This window comes from Porcisia hertigi, chromosome 20, assembly GCF_017918235.1.
Source record: "Porcisia hertigi strain C119 chromosome 20, whole genome shotgun sequence".
Classification (NCBI taxonomy): domain Eukaryota; phylum Euglenozoa; class Kinetoplastea; order Trypanosomatida; family Trypanosomatidae; genus Porcisia; species Porcisia hertigi.
Window position 1 is genome coordinate 451,239 of NC_090579.1, and position 16,792 is coordinate 468,030.

Below are 16,792 nucleotides of genomic sequence, written 5' to 3' on the forward strand. Positions count from 1 at the left end.
ACCGCACCCCCTTCTGCCTGGATTCACTAAAGCAACTTCACAGGAAGAGAAACTACGGGGCAGCGTTCATATACGACACACGCAAAAAACGTGTGCCGTTGGCGCCTCAACTTGACTTTGCCCTCATTGATGTGATACATTTATTTGTTTTCCTTTTTTCTGTAGCCGTGGTTGATGATTCTGGATGCTCTCAAATGAAGTGCCTGGATCCTTCCCTTCGCCTGCTGCCTCTGCACGCCCCACGCATCGGACACCGATACATGAAGAGGACTGCAGCCGCTTTGGAACAGTCGCCTCCGTAGGGCCCAGCAACCATCCGGGTGCTGGGGTACGTTACTCTGTGAGACGCACACAGGCACTTCCGACTCTCCTTTCCTCCCTCCCCAACCCCCGGGGTGTTCCCTCCACCACCTCTTGTCTTCTCAGCTGTCCTCCGCCAAAACCCACGACCACTAGAACCCCCTTCCCCTTCCCCCCTTCCTTTACTACAACCAAAACCACGACTGCCTCCCCTTTGGCTACCCTTCTGGTGTAGACGTATCCCGTTGTTTTTTTTGGTCCGTGTGGGCAGGGGAGGCGAGGGGTGCGGCGAGATTTCCTTTTTTTCTTCGCTATTTCGAGACGATCGTTCATCATCTTAGCTGCTGTTGTTCTTTGCGTGTTTGTTCGAGGGGGGTGCGAGAGGAGGAGTTGCCTATCGAATAGAAAGCCTTATGCACACCTACCGTGCATCGGTGCATGCCTACCTCGTTGCGTCAACATGTGCGACGGACCCAGGACGACATGAAGTCACGTGCAGCTGCAGCAGGTGCCGCTGGCGACGATCAGGCAGCACAGCCAGCGAAAAGAAAGGATGGCACTACCTTGGTCGGTTCCTCTATTTCTGTGCCGGCACTACGGACTGAGGTGCGCGGTGGCAACAGTGACGCTGTAGCAACCCCCGGCTCCTATCCTGGCCAAGACCCGTCTGGCAGCAACAACGATGCCGCGGGCATCAGCTCTCCATCGGCGGCCGCGGTCAAGCGTCCTGGTACCACCTCCTTTCGCCGGTCCTCCACTCTCCAGTTGAACGCGGCCTCCCGGTCCGCTGGGGCACCTCGCGGGGCCGTGGCGGGCAGCAACTTATCGGGCGCGCCGGGCAACGTTGTAGCGCAGTCTGCGGGAAGCGGCCTTTGCAAGCCGACCTCAGCCCCTTGTACGGGCAGCCCGAACACGCGGCTGCGTCACCCGCTGGGAAGCGGAGCGGCTGACGACAACTCCTCCTTGTTGCCTCTGCAGCAGCCGCAACAGCAGGCAGTGGCGAGCGGAACCTCACCGCAGGTATATCGGGGTACCCTCGGTGACTCCATAACGTGTCATGCCTCTCCATCGACCTCCAGTATGGTGGCGGGGACAAGAGACGATGGTGCAGGTTCACCGCACAAGGTTCCAAGTACCCTCACCAGCGCCCTGTCTGTCTCTGGCCTCTCAAACCACCTACGCCTCAGTGAAGGTCTGAACTGCCTGGACTACCACCCGAGCTTTCGCGCACTAGCGATTGGGAGCACTCGCCAAATCCACATGGTGGAAGTGATACCAATTGTGGGCCACGACGTGGCAGCCGCAGTGCAGCAGAACCGAGTGTGGCAGCAGCAGCAGCCACAGGCAAGCACAAATGTGGGCGCCCGGCCAGACGGCGAGGGCGCTCACGCCTTCCTCGGCACTGCGGTGCCGTCTAAGCCCCCTGAGCCGCCGTCACCGCTAGGGTCTGCGCCGTTTCTTCTACGTAACACCGGTGTCTTTGGTGGCCTCATCAAAGTGGAAAGCGTTGCGTGGTACCCAAGCACTGAGGAGGCCTCGCTGGCTTTCATTCAGCCAGCACGAACGGTAACCATCTTTCTTGACGCCATCCAGTTCAAGGCGGATGGTACGTACCTACCGCAGCAGTGGACGCGCTCGCAGTACAAAGGCAAGACTCTCACCTCTGCCATGGCTGCTGGTGGGGGTTCGACAGCGATGGCGGTCGTGGCGAACCTCGACTGCCTCTCGGGTGGGGGCACACCGGCAGTCTTTACGCCTAGCCTGGGTGGGGGCTTCGGGCCCTACACACCCGCCTCCACGTCACTGGCCGGCGGCCCATCATTCGGTGTCCCTTCCATCTCCCACGGAAGCACGCCGCACGATACTAATCTTTCAACGCCGACCAGCACCGGCCTCCCCCCGGTAGGGCTTTCAACCATCAACGGGCCCCACGTTGTGCGCAACCCCAAAGGACCGCTGGCAAAGGAGCTCATTGAGCTGAACATCGATATAACGTACATGCGAGTCGAGAAGATTGTGTGGGACCCTCACCACCCCTACACTCTTGCCCTTAGCTCACCCGTTACTCACTTTGAACTCTGGCAGGTGCCAACGGACGGCTCGCGGGTCTACGCACCACAGTTGGTACTGCGCCCACCGGCACACAACACGCGCAGTGTGGTTCGTGATCTCGTGTTCTCACCGTCTAACCCCCACCTCATCGTCGTGGCTACAGAGTGCGGCAACATCGGGCAGGTTCTTCTCTACGACCGTCGTCAGGTGGAGGCCATGCGGCGCTTCGACGTCAACGGGCCATGCCTGTCAGCCGCCTTTCACCCGCTCTTCTCTGATCTCCTCGCTGTCTGCTTCCGCAGCGAAAAGACAAAGCCCGACACCCGCATATCCTTCCTGCGAGTGGTGTCCGGCAACGGAACCGCCCCGGCGTGGTTTTCACGCGATTCTCCGTCGGCAACAGCATCGGCACCAACCGCCTCACCCATGCCCCAAGGGGGCTCTTTAGCTGCCCCGTCAGCGGTGCCAGCTGCTGCCCCTGCCGCCATTACAGGTGCAGACACGAGCTGCATAGCCAACGTGACTCCTGCCAACACGTCACCGTATCTTGCTGAACAGCCATACCTGCCCCCAATTGACAACTACGCGTGTATCAGCCGCATGCAATGGAGACCCCCATCCATGGGGCGACTCATGGAGCCAAAGCAGCACCACTACATGACATTCAAACCCTCTGCCCAGGCGCTTTGCGTGGCGTGCAACTCGCCAAACTCAACGGTGCCATCCGCAGAGGGAACTTTTACCTGGGCTGACCTGTTGCACTCACAGCTGTGGTTCGCCTCGGCGGCGATGACGACCGATACAGATCTTTCCATCTGGGACGCCGCCAACGGCTTCTTTCCTGTGTGTGTCGTCAAGTATCTTTCACCGCGCGGCGACACGACACCCAACGAGTCGAATGACTTTGTGTGGCTCAATGAGTTGACGCTGGTGACAGTCTTCAAGAGCGGTGACGTGGTCTGCACTAGCTTTGTGAACAGCCTTCTGGAAGGATCGGTCATGACCAGCGCCGAGCGGGTGCAGCTGCGGGCCGCGGCGCCGCACCAACAGCAGCAACTGCAGCAGCAGCGCCAGCGGCTTGACCCTGAGGCCAGGGATGAGCTCGGCGAGCTGTATAGCACACGAATTGCGGAAGAGGAGATGTGCCTAGCCATGCTGCCAGAGTATGTACGCGACCCGTACGCCGATCTCTTCACCACGTTCACCGTGTTGCCCACGACTTCCATTGTGTCTGACCTCTTTGGACACTCCTACACCATCCGCAGCACGAATGCGGCCCTTCGTCGAAGCTATCATCAGATGATCCGCCGCGATTGCGGCCAGCTGGTTCGCCGCCTGGCCATCCAGGTGTCGAGGGAGGCGGTACTACGGGAGCAGTGGACGAAAATGCGGTCTCAGTTCCCCGCCGCCTCTCTACCCACCGGGCCTGGTATGGCGAGTGGCCGCGCAGCCCTCCAGGAGCACCGGTCGCGCCGTCCATGCTCCCCCTTCATCCAGACTAGCGGCGCCCAGGGTCAAACAACGTCGTCGCAAGGCTCCGACTCGACACCGCCAAGCCCGCGGCGTAGCATGCTATCACGGCACTACTCAGCAGGCACCTCCCTGTTGTCGATGGGCACACGGCAGACGACGATGGCGCCACTCGTCGGAGGCCGCACGAGCAACGGCTCTGCTGGCACTCGCAGAGCCAGTGGCAGCGGCTGCGGCACTGTGGCTGACGCCACAGGACTCCCCCAGCGCTCACCGTTAAGTCTAGAGGACGTGAGCGAGGTGGGAATGACCTCCTCGCAGAACACCCGCGCACCACGGCGCCACACTGTACGTACGAGCATTGGCGGCAGTGCCACCGGCGCCTCGCACGACGCAGAGATGGCAGATCCCCTCACAGAGGATACTGAAGCGACCGGCCATGGCTTGTCGCCGTACCCTGAGTTGACCCGCGCAGAAGCAGCAGCAGCAGCAGTGGCGGTTGACGATGATGTGAGCCGTAGCCCCTCGCGCACCTCCTCTGCAACAACAACGTGGATCAGGAGACTCTTTGGAATTTCGCGCCGAGAAGGCCGGAGTCGCTACCGGGAAAAGAAATATCGTGAGCAGCCCGGCCCCGTCTCCCTGAGCCCTTCGCGTGTCAAAGATGCAGTGGCCATCACCACCGCTGGCGACGACAACCCCGCAGACTTGACTAGGGTTCTTGACGTATCTCCAGGGCCGAGTTTTGTGCCACCACCCGACCACCTCGTCGCCCCCGCCTCGGCTCTAGCGGATCATCGACAGCCGCCGCCCTGTGCTACCAGGAGTGGTGGTGGTGACACCAATTCTCTGGCTGGCAGTGATCTAACTACGCCCACGATCACAATATCGACCAACGTCACGAACGCTCACAACTGCGATATCAGCTGTGGAAGCCCACGCCAAGGGGCCCCGATAGCGTCACCCGCTCGAGTACGTGCGGCAGCGGCATCCTCTTTTCCTGCGTACTGTGATGCATCAACGAGCGCCATCACAGTCGCCAGCCCCACTTTCTTCTCGCACTATGAGCGCATCAGCAGCGGTCGTGGTGGGGTCAGCACGTCCTCGCTCCCGCACGTAGGCTCCTCCTTTGGTGTGTGTTCCTCAGCGCCCAGTGACCTTGACAGAGTCAGTGGTGGCATCGCCTCGCATCGCGGCACCAACACTGCCACCACCCGTGTCGTTGTTCCGTTCACGCAGCTATTTCCACTTCTGGAAGAATCTGTATATGTGCACAACAGCAGCACCGGCGGTAGCGGTGGCGGCGGCGGCAGTGGGAACGACAAGGTCTCCGGAAAGCGAGACAGTGCTGAAGGTCAGCATTTATCGCGCTTGTCTCCCCGTGTCGCGAAAACATCAGCGCCACCCGAGAGCGTCACGACTCCCTCAGCAACCTCTGATAGCCCCAACAACTCATCCAGCTCGCCGGTGGCCATTCCTGCCCACCACCGCCTGCCTACAGTTCTGCACGCCACCACGGCATCACCGCCTTTGATGATCCCCCCAGTTGAAAGCCACGCATCTGGCGATTCCGCCTTGGCGGCGCAGCGGATGCACGCACACGCCTATCTCAAATCGAAGAGAGACGTCACCACAGCTCTGGAGTGTCTAGTGCTGAGCGACCCTGTGTGCCACTGGTCGTACACGGAAAAACAAGCAGAGCAGCAGGCCTTCGTGTGCTTTGCACTCGAGTGGGACATGGGCTACGAGCTGGCGCTTGCGATGAAGGCTTTACGGCAGAAGCGCGCGGATGCCGCAACGGCCGCAGAGGTGCTCACGACGTCCGATGGTACAACCACCACCAAGGCAGGTCCAATGCCTGCATTGCAGCCTCGCGACGCCGACATTCCGGACTCAACCCCGTCCTCGTGGCTGCGCGGCCGTGGCAGCGGCCACCGCCAAGGTGTCAAGTGGGGGCCGAAGCAGCAGACGACTAGAGGACCAGACAGCCCGCAAACTGGCGGTACCTCTGCGGGTAAGGCAACTGGCCGAGCGCAACCTTGCTTGGACAAGAGCGGCACACGTATACCCTCTCAAGCGCGTTCTCGTGGGCCGAGTACCGATCCCGCTCGCATGTGTGATTGGGGAAACGGGGTGCCGGTGCCGAGCCACGAGGATGTCGATGACAAGATAGCAGCTATGATGGAAGAGAATGCGCGCATCTGTGAACGAGTGCTGCGCGAGCGCAGGGGGACCGGTGGAGCCGGTTCTGAGGGCCGCTGTGCCCACACGAATCAGCCTCGACCGCACGGGGGAGACGACAGTGGGATCAAGGTGCCTGGCAGTGTTGGGCAGCTCTCTGAGGACGCCGCAACGACGACTTGCGACGCAGAAGGTGAAAAAGTGAATCACTCATCTGCCTGCGATCCACGCGCGCAATGGTGGCGCGCGGCAGCTCATTCCTGGCGCTCACACCACGTCTCCTTTATCATATCCATCACCGCACAGCAGCTAGAGTACGCAGCGCTCATGGGAGACGTGCAATACAGCCTGGTGCTGTACATCCTATTTTGTCTGTGGTGGCGCTTGCACAGCGAGGTCGCCGAGGCGGCGTACGCCATGGCTCTCGAAGCGCAGACACGTTGCCATGGTGTCGGCAACAGTTCAGGCGATCCTAGCGGCGGTGGTGAACACGACCGACACCAGACCGTATCCCCACAGGGGATCATTCCTCTCAGCGATGGCAGGAGTGGCTTGAGCACCCCAGGGGCGGCGGCGGCGGCGGCCAGCGTCCGCCTCCCTGACACTGCGCTGCCGCTCAAAAGTGTGTCGACGAGTGGTGGTAATGATGATGGCGCGAAGGTAAGGCAAACCGCCCTCCACTCTAGCAGTGATGGCACTGACAGTGACGAGGATCACGCCACCAACACCACGTCGCGGTCGCTCGAAAGGCTAAAGGTGCTCTCTCATCTCTGCTCTTTTTTCCTTCAGTGTCCGCTGATGCCGGCCTCCCCCGGATCGTCCTCGCAGCCTCACCACCACTACCACCACCGGCCTCACGCGCATCGGTGTCAATCCGCCAGCATCGGTTCTCTCTCTGCCGTAACCAGAGGCAGTGCTGAGCTGGGGAACCTTGACAGAAACGTCAGCTCATCTGGGACTGGTTCGCCCTCCAGGGTGATGCTGTCAAGTGGCGGCGGCGGTCAAGGTGTGGTGGGCAGCTCTGGGAACAGCACCACTTTCCTGAGAGCCTCTGCCTCAACGCATAGTCTGCCCTCTCGAAGCCAAAACAACAGCTCACACCGCCTCAACGACACACCAACGACACCTTCAATGGTCGTCAGCGTCAACGGAGGCCGTCGAGCAGGTGCAAGCACCCCTGTAGGCCCTAGTGGCGGCGGCACTGCTGCCACCTCCAGCTACCGAGGACAGACCTTGTTCTCGTCGCCGCAGGGGGTGCACCGGCCTGGCACCAACACGAATGCCATCCGCCCTGAGAGCAGGCATGGCGCAACCACGGGTGGCGAATCGCTAGCAGCTCTAAATGAGTACATGGATGTTGAGGGGCTACGCGGTGTGCGGCTGTACTCGTGCAGCTCTGACGACGAGTCTGCCACGCCGGGCTACTGCACACCAGAGGAGTGGAAGATACGGGCACTTCAGTGGCTGGAGACCTACACAGCAGACTTGTACGCGCGCCAGCTATACGTGCCGATCAACGAACTCCTCCTCATTATGCCAGAAATCTTTCGAGAGCCGACAAATCCGGTGCAGCCGCGCGCTGCCGACGTCGCGTACGAGAAGCAGATGACTTATGTGTACTGTGGAACCTGTTCCAAAGCGGAGCTGTGGAGTCGAACCCAGCAGGAAACCGTCCCGGCCGTGGTGCGGTTGTACGAGCGAGTCGTGCGTCGTGGCCATCACAGCAGCAGCAGCGAAGAGACAAGCGATGAAAGCGGCAATGATATCGCTGTCAGCGGTAATACCCTGACGGCAGTGGGTGCCCACAAACGTGAGTCGAGACAGGGGGGACGCAGTAAAAAACACTACGAGAAGGGTGACGACTCGTCGTCTGTTGTGACAACGCCGTCGGTGGAGTCACCGACTTCGTTGAGACTCTCTTGCCATGGGACGGGGCTCGCTGATGGGGTGCTGGCGACGCCTGACGGCCCAGACGTCAGTTTATCCTTGGAGCATAGCGTGAGTGAGCGCGCAGTCCCGGTCACTGTTGGGCTCCATGAAGCGGACCTCTCAGAGGAGGCAGTCTCCGGCCGAGAACTGGAAACCGATCACCGTGGCAGCTTTGCCAGCACGACCGAAGGCTCACATATGGGCGCAAGCGCCGCTGACGGGCGCACCGCCCTGCATTCGCCGGCGGCGGTGTTAGCGCAACGCCCCCACTCTGTCTCGAAATCTCGCCCCCTGTTTCGTGAGCAGCGCAACCGAGACACCCCGTATCGCCGCTCTCGTCCGAGTCGCCGCAGCCTCGAGGACGCCGATGATGGGGAGGAATCGCATCTCACGCGACCCGCTGTGGACGTAGGCCATCCATCTCATCGGTACACAGCCATCGGCTGCGACGAGTGCAACGGGAATCCCACAGCAAACAACGCCGCGTGTCGGCGCTGTCATAACCGCGAGGCCATGTCGTGCGTGATATGCGAAGAAGTTGTAGAAGGTATGTTCTTTTGGCTTCGATCCTGCGGACATGGTGGTCATGTGCACCACATCGAGGAGTGGCTACGGTACTCACAGGAGTGCCCCAAGTGCGGTGTCCCCATCACGCAGACGTGGAAAGGCAGCTGATCCCAGATACACGACGCATCTCGTCAGATGCGAAGATGTCTTATCATATATATATATATATGTGTGTGCGCGGAGTGATGTGTGTGTTTTTGTTTTACGAATAAACCCGCTGTTTGGTCTTTGAGAGAGAGGAACGCAAAAAAAAAAAACAGATAAAAGCCGATCTATGATGTTGTGGAACCACACTACCCGCTGTCACACTCCACTCGCTTGTTTTTGTTTTCGATTCGAGGATATCTCAGGGCAGGTGACTTTGTCCAAGTGCAGCCCTCACAACAGCCCCCCTCCCTTCCCTCTCTCCCTCTCCTCCTACTCCACACGTACGCGCCCCCTACGTGAGACTTTTTTCAGGCCCCCTTATTAGGATCAATCTCTTTCTACCCGTGACGACTCTCCTTCCTTCACCTTCACCTCCCCCCCTCCCCCCGCCCCACCGACACTTTTTTCTTTTTTTGCAATGAGAATCGTGGCAAATCCTCCGGCATGCGTCCCCAACAAAATTCTCACGCGGCTGCGATGATTGCGAGTACACACCACGAACGCCCCATGCACAACTGCTTGAGTCATATAGGTGCCGAATACCCCCCCCCCTCCTCCTCCTAGTGGGCATATCTCCCCCCTTCGTGTCCACCCTCCTGTCGTTCTCACCCCATCCTCCCCCCCCCTCTCTCCCCTCCACGTGCGCACACACACACACACATATATATATATATCGAAACGTATATACATGGTGAATGCACACAGCGACACGCCAACATCGATAATAAAAGACAAGGGCAGAAGTACATCTCATATAAACACATATATGTGTGTATGTGTGTGTGTGCATGTGTAGAAGCGAGAAGAAAAAGTGGTCTGCACTCCATTGACGTGCGCTTTTCTGGATCTCAGGGACGGCGGCCATTCCTCACTTTACCCCATGACACGTATGCATACATGCATCCATAAATACACAACTATACACACCATCACACTCGTTCCGTCTCAGTGATAGAAGGCAAAGTCCCCCCTTCCTTTGATCAATCATTCAGTAGTCAAAGGTGTTCGATCCCTCATCCAATGGTTGGTAGACCACGGAGGGCGCGACACGACCCCGCGCGCACATCATTGTCGGTGACTACCAAAGATAGAAAACCAATCGGGGTGAAGCGCATCATCGATAGACCCACTTCGGCCACAGGGCAGCTCTACAGCAAAGGCCACAGTTGTCCCTCAAGCCTCGGTTCGACGGCATCCTCGGCCCATACGAGCAGCGTCATCACCGTCGATGACAATGACGAAGAGACCGCCACCGCACACGGCGACGCAACGAGGAAGGTCGATGCCGGCCTCGTGTTTGACAGTGTAAATCGCAGCACCACTGGCAGCACTGACCCTAATTTGCCACCCCATCGAACAGTCGGCTCTGCTGAGACTGTGGTCGAGGAGGTGGTCGATATCCAACCGACCAGCACGTCGTCTTTTACGCTGGATCCGAGGCTGTCAACAGTGGCAACTCCAGCAACGGACCCCGGCGTGCTGGACGACGGTGTAGCCCTCACGTTGGGCTCGCAGCCACTAGCGCGGAAGGAAAAAGGTTGCAGCCGAGATCACTGCAAAGGTTCTGAGGGAAAAGAAGGGGCGCGGCAGGACGTGACTTACCTCTCCGATGAGGAGAGCATTGGAGAGTTGCAGCCCCACCACGAGCGACCCACGGCCCCTCCTCAATCATCTACCTCAGTGAAGTGCAGCAGTGGCAACACGCGCTTCTCTCACGCCTGTGAGCCCATGATGCTGTCACAACCACTCCACGAGGAGAGCGACAAAGGGGAATCAGGCGACGTGGAAGCCTTGGCAGCGCCGCAGCCGGATCCGCAGCGCGGAGAAGCTCGCTCTGTACATCGCACCACCTGCTGTTTTTCCTCACTTGGACCTACAGCTACGGAGGAATCGCTGCAGCATACCGGCACACGTACCTATCCTGACAAAGTCACAGTGCTGCACTCTCTCCACACCGCGCCCATCCTGCATGTGTCGGGGCTCATAGACTTCTTTACCTACGGTATACAGGCTGCGATGCGCCACTACTCTGGTCACCTCAACATAACTACCAGCGCAGAGGACGATGGTGCGTGTGGTGAGATGAGCGGTCGTGCACACACCCTACTCCCTGACCGTGAAACTACCTGCACAGCGCCGCCTGCTTCACCTGATGGCACGCTCCACTGGAGCACACCACCACCGTACCGCAATACTTTTCTAGAGGACAGCGCTGATGAGTCCAAATGCGGTGCCACTTGGGCTCATTGCCGCGACAGGGCTGTCTCATGCAGCAGCAGCAGCAGCAGCAGCGCCGCCGCCACGTACGATAGTGATGTAGAAGGGAATGGATCCGTCCCCCTGAAGGATGACAAGAAGCCGGAAAGAAGGGAGGGGTGTCTGCTTAATCCTCAGCACACCTCTCTTTTTCGACCCCCTCGTGGTGCGACTGCGGCGCGCGATCCTGCTGAGCGAGGGACGACAGTGGACGGCTCGTGGCTCGCCACCACCGAGCCGACACCTTCGTCGACCCACTCGCAAAAGCCGTTGCAAGTTCCAGGTGGCTCGGAGCAGGTGGTTCATCAGCAGCGCGACAACACTGCACACGTGCTCTTCGGTGAGGCGCTGCAGCACGCCTACCAGTGCGAAGACGCACACAGACATCTACGACGTGCACGCTTAGACAAACATCGGGAACAGCTTCTACGCGGTGTGGCGCTCCTTCAAGGAGGGCCACCTTCCTTGTGCGCTGCGCTTCTCGGTGAGATGCAGTCTTTCTACGGGCATGGTGGTCTCTGTGGCACTGGCTCGGCCACGTCTCCTACCACACCCCAGCAAGAGCGACGACCAGTGGGCGCGTCATCACTATCACGGTTCGCGACGCGTGTTGGGGCGGCTCCAAAAAGAAGCACAGAGACGATGGCGCAATGGGCAAGCAAAGCCCAGGAAGCGCTGCCGGTGCCCGTGCAGCAAGACGGCGGTGCCAACAAGGACACTACCGAAGCCCTCTTCACTGGAAGTGGCGAGGCGTGGTTCTCTTCGTCGCCAATGACTACGGCAACGCCACCGATGGGATCCATCCCCAAGCACCTACTCCAGGTCATGCCACCCGCCCAGGCTCAGAGGCTGCGCAGGCCATTGAACTCCTTCACCGAGGCACTCCTGCGCCATCACCGGGACTCGGTGATGAAACAGTGTGCTGCGCGACAAGCCGAAGACCAGACTATTCGTGCCAGGCGGATATACGAATTTCCCTTGCTCACTCAAGACGTTGTCCGCTACGCATCGTTGCTCGTGTGCTTGCGCCGACGAAGCAGCAGTGGCGACGGCACGGCAGTCTCGTCTGCAGCAGCAAGCGCTGGGGAGCCTGTGGGGTTGCTCGCAGACTCAAGCAACAAAGAAAGCAGCAGCTCGGCCTCAAATGGGGAGTCCCCTCAGTCCCCCACCGTGGCGGCTGCCGAGCCTGCTGCTTCCCACTCGTTTGGGGAAGAAGGAACACTTTTATACCTCAAGTACCCCGCCCCGCTGCTGCGCACAACATCCTTTGCAGTGGAGACGGTGCGACTCTTGAAGTGGCTGCGCACCTGGAAGAAGAGCAGCCTTGCTGCATCGAGTGGGACGGGGGGTACAAGCGGTTGTGCTAGCAGAGGGAGTACGGGCAACGTGAGCGGATGCGGCAGTGACAACAGCAGCAGGATTAGTGGCAAAAACGGTCGCAAGCGCGTGCGAGTGGTGGTGGCCAGTCCAGCGCCCTGCGCGGCTTCTAGCAGCAGCAGAACACCCACCACCACTGCGGAAGCCTCTCTGCCAAACCGGTCGACAGTGGAGTACGTCTGCCGGCAGGCACCGCACGCCGTTGATCTTCATGAAGCGGGGGTCAGGCAGGAGAGGCGCACCGCCTTCCTCAAACTCTTTGGTGCGGCTGCAGTTCAGGCGCAGGCGGACACCCCATCTCCCACCACACCTGCTGGATCGAATGCCACGGCGATGCATAAAAAGAAGGATGGAAGCGCTGACGCTAAAGAAGTGGTGGTGCAGAAACTTGCCTCCTGTTCAGCTGTGAGCGAACTCAGCAGCAGGAGCGCAGGGGTGCGCCACACCTCCTCCACTCCCGTCGGCGCCACACAGGGTATCGATTCCCCACTGGGACCCCTCTCTCCAACTTCGGGTCGGACGCAACTGAAGCCGTCACAGCTCATGCGCGGCTCGCGCGCCTACCAGCTTTACTGCCACGCATGGAAGCACGTGGTCAAAAGCGGCATCACACCCATCTCCGTGGCGGCCAACGTTTTCTCTGGCAGCCATGCAATCACTGGGCCACCTTGCCTCATTAACCCTCATGACGACAACACCGGCACCGCTGCCACCAGCGACAAAGACACGAGTTGGACCAATGGCACTGTCTCCCGTGTCTGCGCCGCGCTGCCCTTCTTCAAGGAGATGCGTGAGGAGGCGCGCCACACGGCCCTGGGCTCTGCGCACAACGGCTCATACTACGAAGACGCATTCGGCAACCGCCTACGCAGCGCACGGTTAGCCAAGAAGGAGCAGGAGCAACGAGAGCTGCTGGCAGCACGACAGAGACGGCGTGCTAAGAAGAAGGGCTACTTCCACCGCGACGACGACGACACCAAGAATGGTGGTCTTAGCGGCAGGGCGGCCGACCAAAGGGCCTCGGGTCTGCTGGAGGCTATGCTTCAATCATTCGCGACGTGCGGCAGTGAAGGACTAGACGCCGGGCGCCGCAGAAAACGACGTCGCAGCGCCGACAGTAGCGACGATGGCAGTGAGAGCGAAGATACGGCGAAAGGTGCAGGGCCTCGCAGCAGCAAGGAATGTGCAGCGTTACCGTGCTCCTCATCCCCAGAATCGAGCTCGCGCAGCAGCAGCAGCAGCAGCAGCGCATTGACGGTGTCCACAGAATACGACCAGGATAATGAAATAGCGAAGGATGAGCTGACAAACATCGCTGTCGTGTCTGGTCCAACGGGTTCTGGCAAGACCGCCGCCGTGTACATGGCCGCGCAGTTGCTTGGCTTTCGGGTGGTGGAGATGAATACATCAGTGCGACGCTGCCCCAAGACGGTAGAGCACCTGCTTGCAGAGCTCACGCGCAGCTACCGGCTGAGTGGACCTCGGTCTGGTGCAGCAGGCGGCTTCAATGTCGAGGAAGAGCTTGCGAAGTTGAAGCAGCAGCACGCTGCCATGATGAAGCAGGCGAAGGCGAGGGCTTCGGCCGCCGAAAAGGAAACGCTACTCACAAAACGAGGAGCCGTCAAGGGGAACCACATCTCGGCCCAGGCCATCGAAAAATTCTTTTCAAAGGGGAGCGGCCGCGCCGCAGTGCCGAGCAGAGAAACCGCGGGATGTAATCAGAAAAAGGACGTCGCCGAGCAGGAACCGGGTGTGTGCATCGTGGACGAGACGCATGCCCCTGCCGCCATCAGCACCCCCTCCTCCCCCTTGCCGTCGCTGCCACAACAACAACCCGCCGCAACTCCAGGGGCACCAACTGGAACAGACACCTTGCTACTTTTCGAGGACGCAGATATTCTTCTTGGCGATGAATCTGCCAAGTCGTTTTACGCAGCCATCCGTGACCTAGCACACCGCAGCAAGGTGCCCATCGTTGTGACGGTCTCCTCTGACCCAGCTCCTGCACAACGCTACGACACTGAGCCTTTCTTAGCCCTCCTCGACCAGCAACTGCAACCGCAACAGCCGCGCATCGTGTCGACCTCGCTGGGATCCGCCTTGCAGCCTACGTACTGGCACCTGTGTAACGCGGCGGGGATAAATTCTACGATGGCCGCCCTGGATGCAGAGCAGCAAGCGCTGCAAGTAGAGACAGACTCAAGCAACTACGCGGCTTTGACAGAAATAGCCGTCACGACCACGGCAGCCACTCGCGAGAGCGGCGGTACCCCCTCCACGGTGAGCGACCCTGGCAAGAACATGAGTCGATCACCGGCGAGTGGCACTTTCGCTGCAGCGCTCCCCACGCCCTTTCCCTATGTCGGTAGTGGTGGCGGAGCGGGCGGTAGTGCGGCGCCGGCTACCGGCTCAGGGACGAACGGGGTGGTCACTGGGGCATCCCAGCCTGTCGCTCCCGGTGGCAGCGGTAGCACCAATACCACCGCTGCCTCGGCAGCTGCACGCTACACCCATATGCTTCTCAATGCCACTCTTGTTTCGAACTTCTTCGGCTCCCAGACGCCATTCACCGTGGTCGGACCGCTCCCGCCCTCTGCCCTGTACGCACAACTCTTGGCAGTGGGCGCAGTGGAACTTGACTTGCTGCGGTTCAACGGCCCGACCGCGTTGTCCGACGACGGCGACGGCGCTGCGACTCTGCCGTCCTCGTCGTGGCAGCAGGAACTGGAGTGCATGGCGGCGGGACTCACTGTCCGTGACGTAGGTCTTTTCCTTCGACTTGCAGAACAGCTCCGCCAACACATCTTCGGTGCATGGAATGTCGTCAGCGATACAACTAGCGCATCCCCCCCGTCATCGCCATCGGCGAGACAGGGCTTGGTGAGTGCAGTACAGTGCGACGCGGCCCACTCTACGACTACAGATATTCGCTACTGGCTGAACAAGCTACAGGTTTTGCTTCTCTCACTGCGAACGGAAAGCGATGCGGCACAGGTGGTCGAATTGGCCGAGGATGAGTTGTTGCCGGGAGCCGCCACGCGCAAGCGGTCACAAGCGACGATCAGCAAAACGTCATCTGCGGCCCTATCAGCCGTCTACAGTGGGGATGATGTGACAAGTGACACACACCTCATCGGCGCTCGCCGCGCCGAGCACCTCCTCGAGGCGGATTTCCAGAGTCGCGCCAGCCTCGCTGCGAGTGAGTGGGACTCTGCCCATGGCCGACATCTCTCCAACGTGACCTACAACGAACTGCACAGCACTCGCTACCAACACTGGTTCTTGGATAACCACGTGCACTACATTGCAGACATTGTGGAGGAGCTGGCCACAACAGATCACCTCACCACACACGTGGATTACACAACGCCCCCGAAGGTGCCCACGTCTCCGGTAGCAGCGGCAAAAACGCTGCGGCGCGGCCGCTCGCCAACGTCGCTGTCCTCAAAGCAAAGATACCCCTGCGCGAAGGACTCCGACATCACGACGGCGGCAATCCCGGAGCCTGCCCAGCGCCAACAAGAAGTGGCCAGTGCATGTCTGACTAAAAGCAGCAACAACGGCGGTGGCGGTGGGGCTGGCAGCGGGATGCACCCTGCGTGGCGATCGTTCTTTGTTGCCTCTGGTGCGAGTCGGACGTCTACGTCTTCAACGGCGTCGCCCACGTTGCGTGACGCCTTGCAGGAAAATACGCGGCAGCAAACCCTCGTTGGTCGCGGTGACTTCAAGGCATACCGGACAGCTCTCGACGCACCGCCGCCACCCTCTTTGGCGATACCCAGTCGGTACGAGTGGCCTCCAAGCGTGCAGGAGCTACGCAAACAAGCACGAAGCCAAGCAGACCTGCGCCCGGTGGAGCTACTACTCCCCTACGGCGCGGCGGGGGATTACTACAGCACCACCGCAAAGTCCGCGTCAACACTGGCACCCTTGAGCATCCACGACCCAGCGGAGCAGACCTCGGCACTACTCGGGCACCAAACATCTCTGCGATGTCCAATGCGTTGCGCCAAGCGTGAATCCTCAGCGGGTGACAACGGAGAGGAGGAAGGAGATGTAGGCCGCGATCTGCCCACCGGCGCGCTCTCGACGCAAGAGGATCGCTTTAACGTATTCCGGCGGTGGTGGTGCCGGGCCCGCAAAGCGGGCGTGTTGCGTGACAGCGTCGCTGGACACCCGGTAGGGGCGCTGGAAGATCTTATTGGTTTTGGATGCTTGCTCACCTCGTCCGCAGCCTCAACGCGGACTGCGACTGCATAGTGACTCTAAAGAGAGACGCCGCCCTCTGCCCTTACGTACAGAAGTGTGCATCTCTAAAGCACCGCCTGTGTCGCATGCCCGTCTGCCCACCTCTCCTCCTCCTCCTCCTCCTCCTCCCCATCAAATCGTGTTTTCTCCCTCTGTTTTGGGGGCTGTTGCGTTTCCGTGACCCTGCGCCTATCTTTAACGGGCGAGATTCGACCTCCATGTGTGTGTGGACCTGTCCCCCTGCCCTGTATGCCGCATAGACCGA

The 16,792-nt window shown here is 60.1% G+C and overlaps 2 protein-coding genes across 2 annotated transcripts; both read left to right on the plus strand.

The window, feature by feature from the left end:
* Positions 1-783: 783 nt before the first annotated feature.
* Positions 784-8,763, plus strand: JKF63_05977 (uncharacterized protein; the record flags this gene model as incomplete). Its single annotated transcript, XM_067901930.1, has 1 exon — positions 784-8,763. The coding sequence occupies one exon, from the start codon at positions 784-786 to the stop codon at positions 8,605-8,607; it is 7,824 nt and encodes a 2,607-aa protein (XP_067757636.1). The 3' UTR covers positions 8,608-8,763.
* Positions 8,764-9,666: 903 nt separating this feature from the next.
* Positions 9,667-16,539, plus strand: JKF63_05978 (uncharacterized protein; the record flags this gene model as incomplete). Its single annotated transcript, XM_067901931.1, has 1 exon — positions 9,667-16,539. The coding sequence occupies one exon, from the start codon at positions 9,667-9,669 to the stop codon at positions 16,537-16,539; it is 6,873 nt and encodes a 2,290-aa protein (XP_067757637.1).
* Positions 16,540-16,792: the final 253 nt, after the last annotated feature.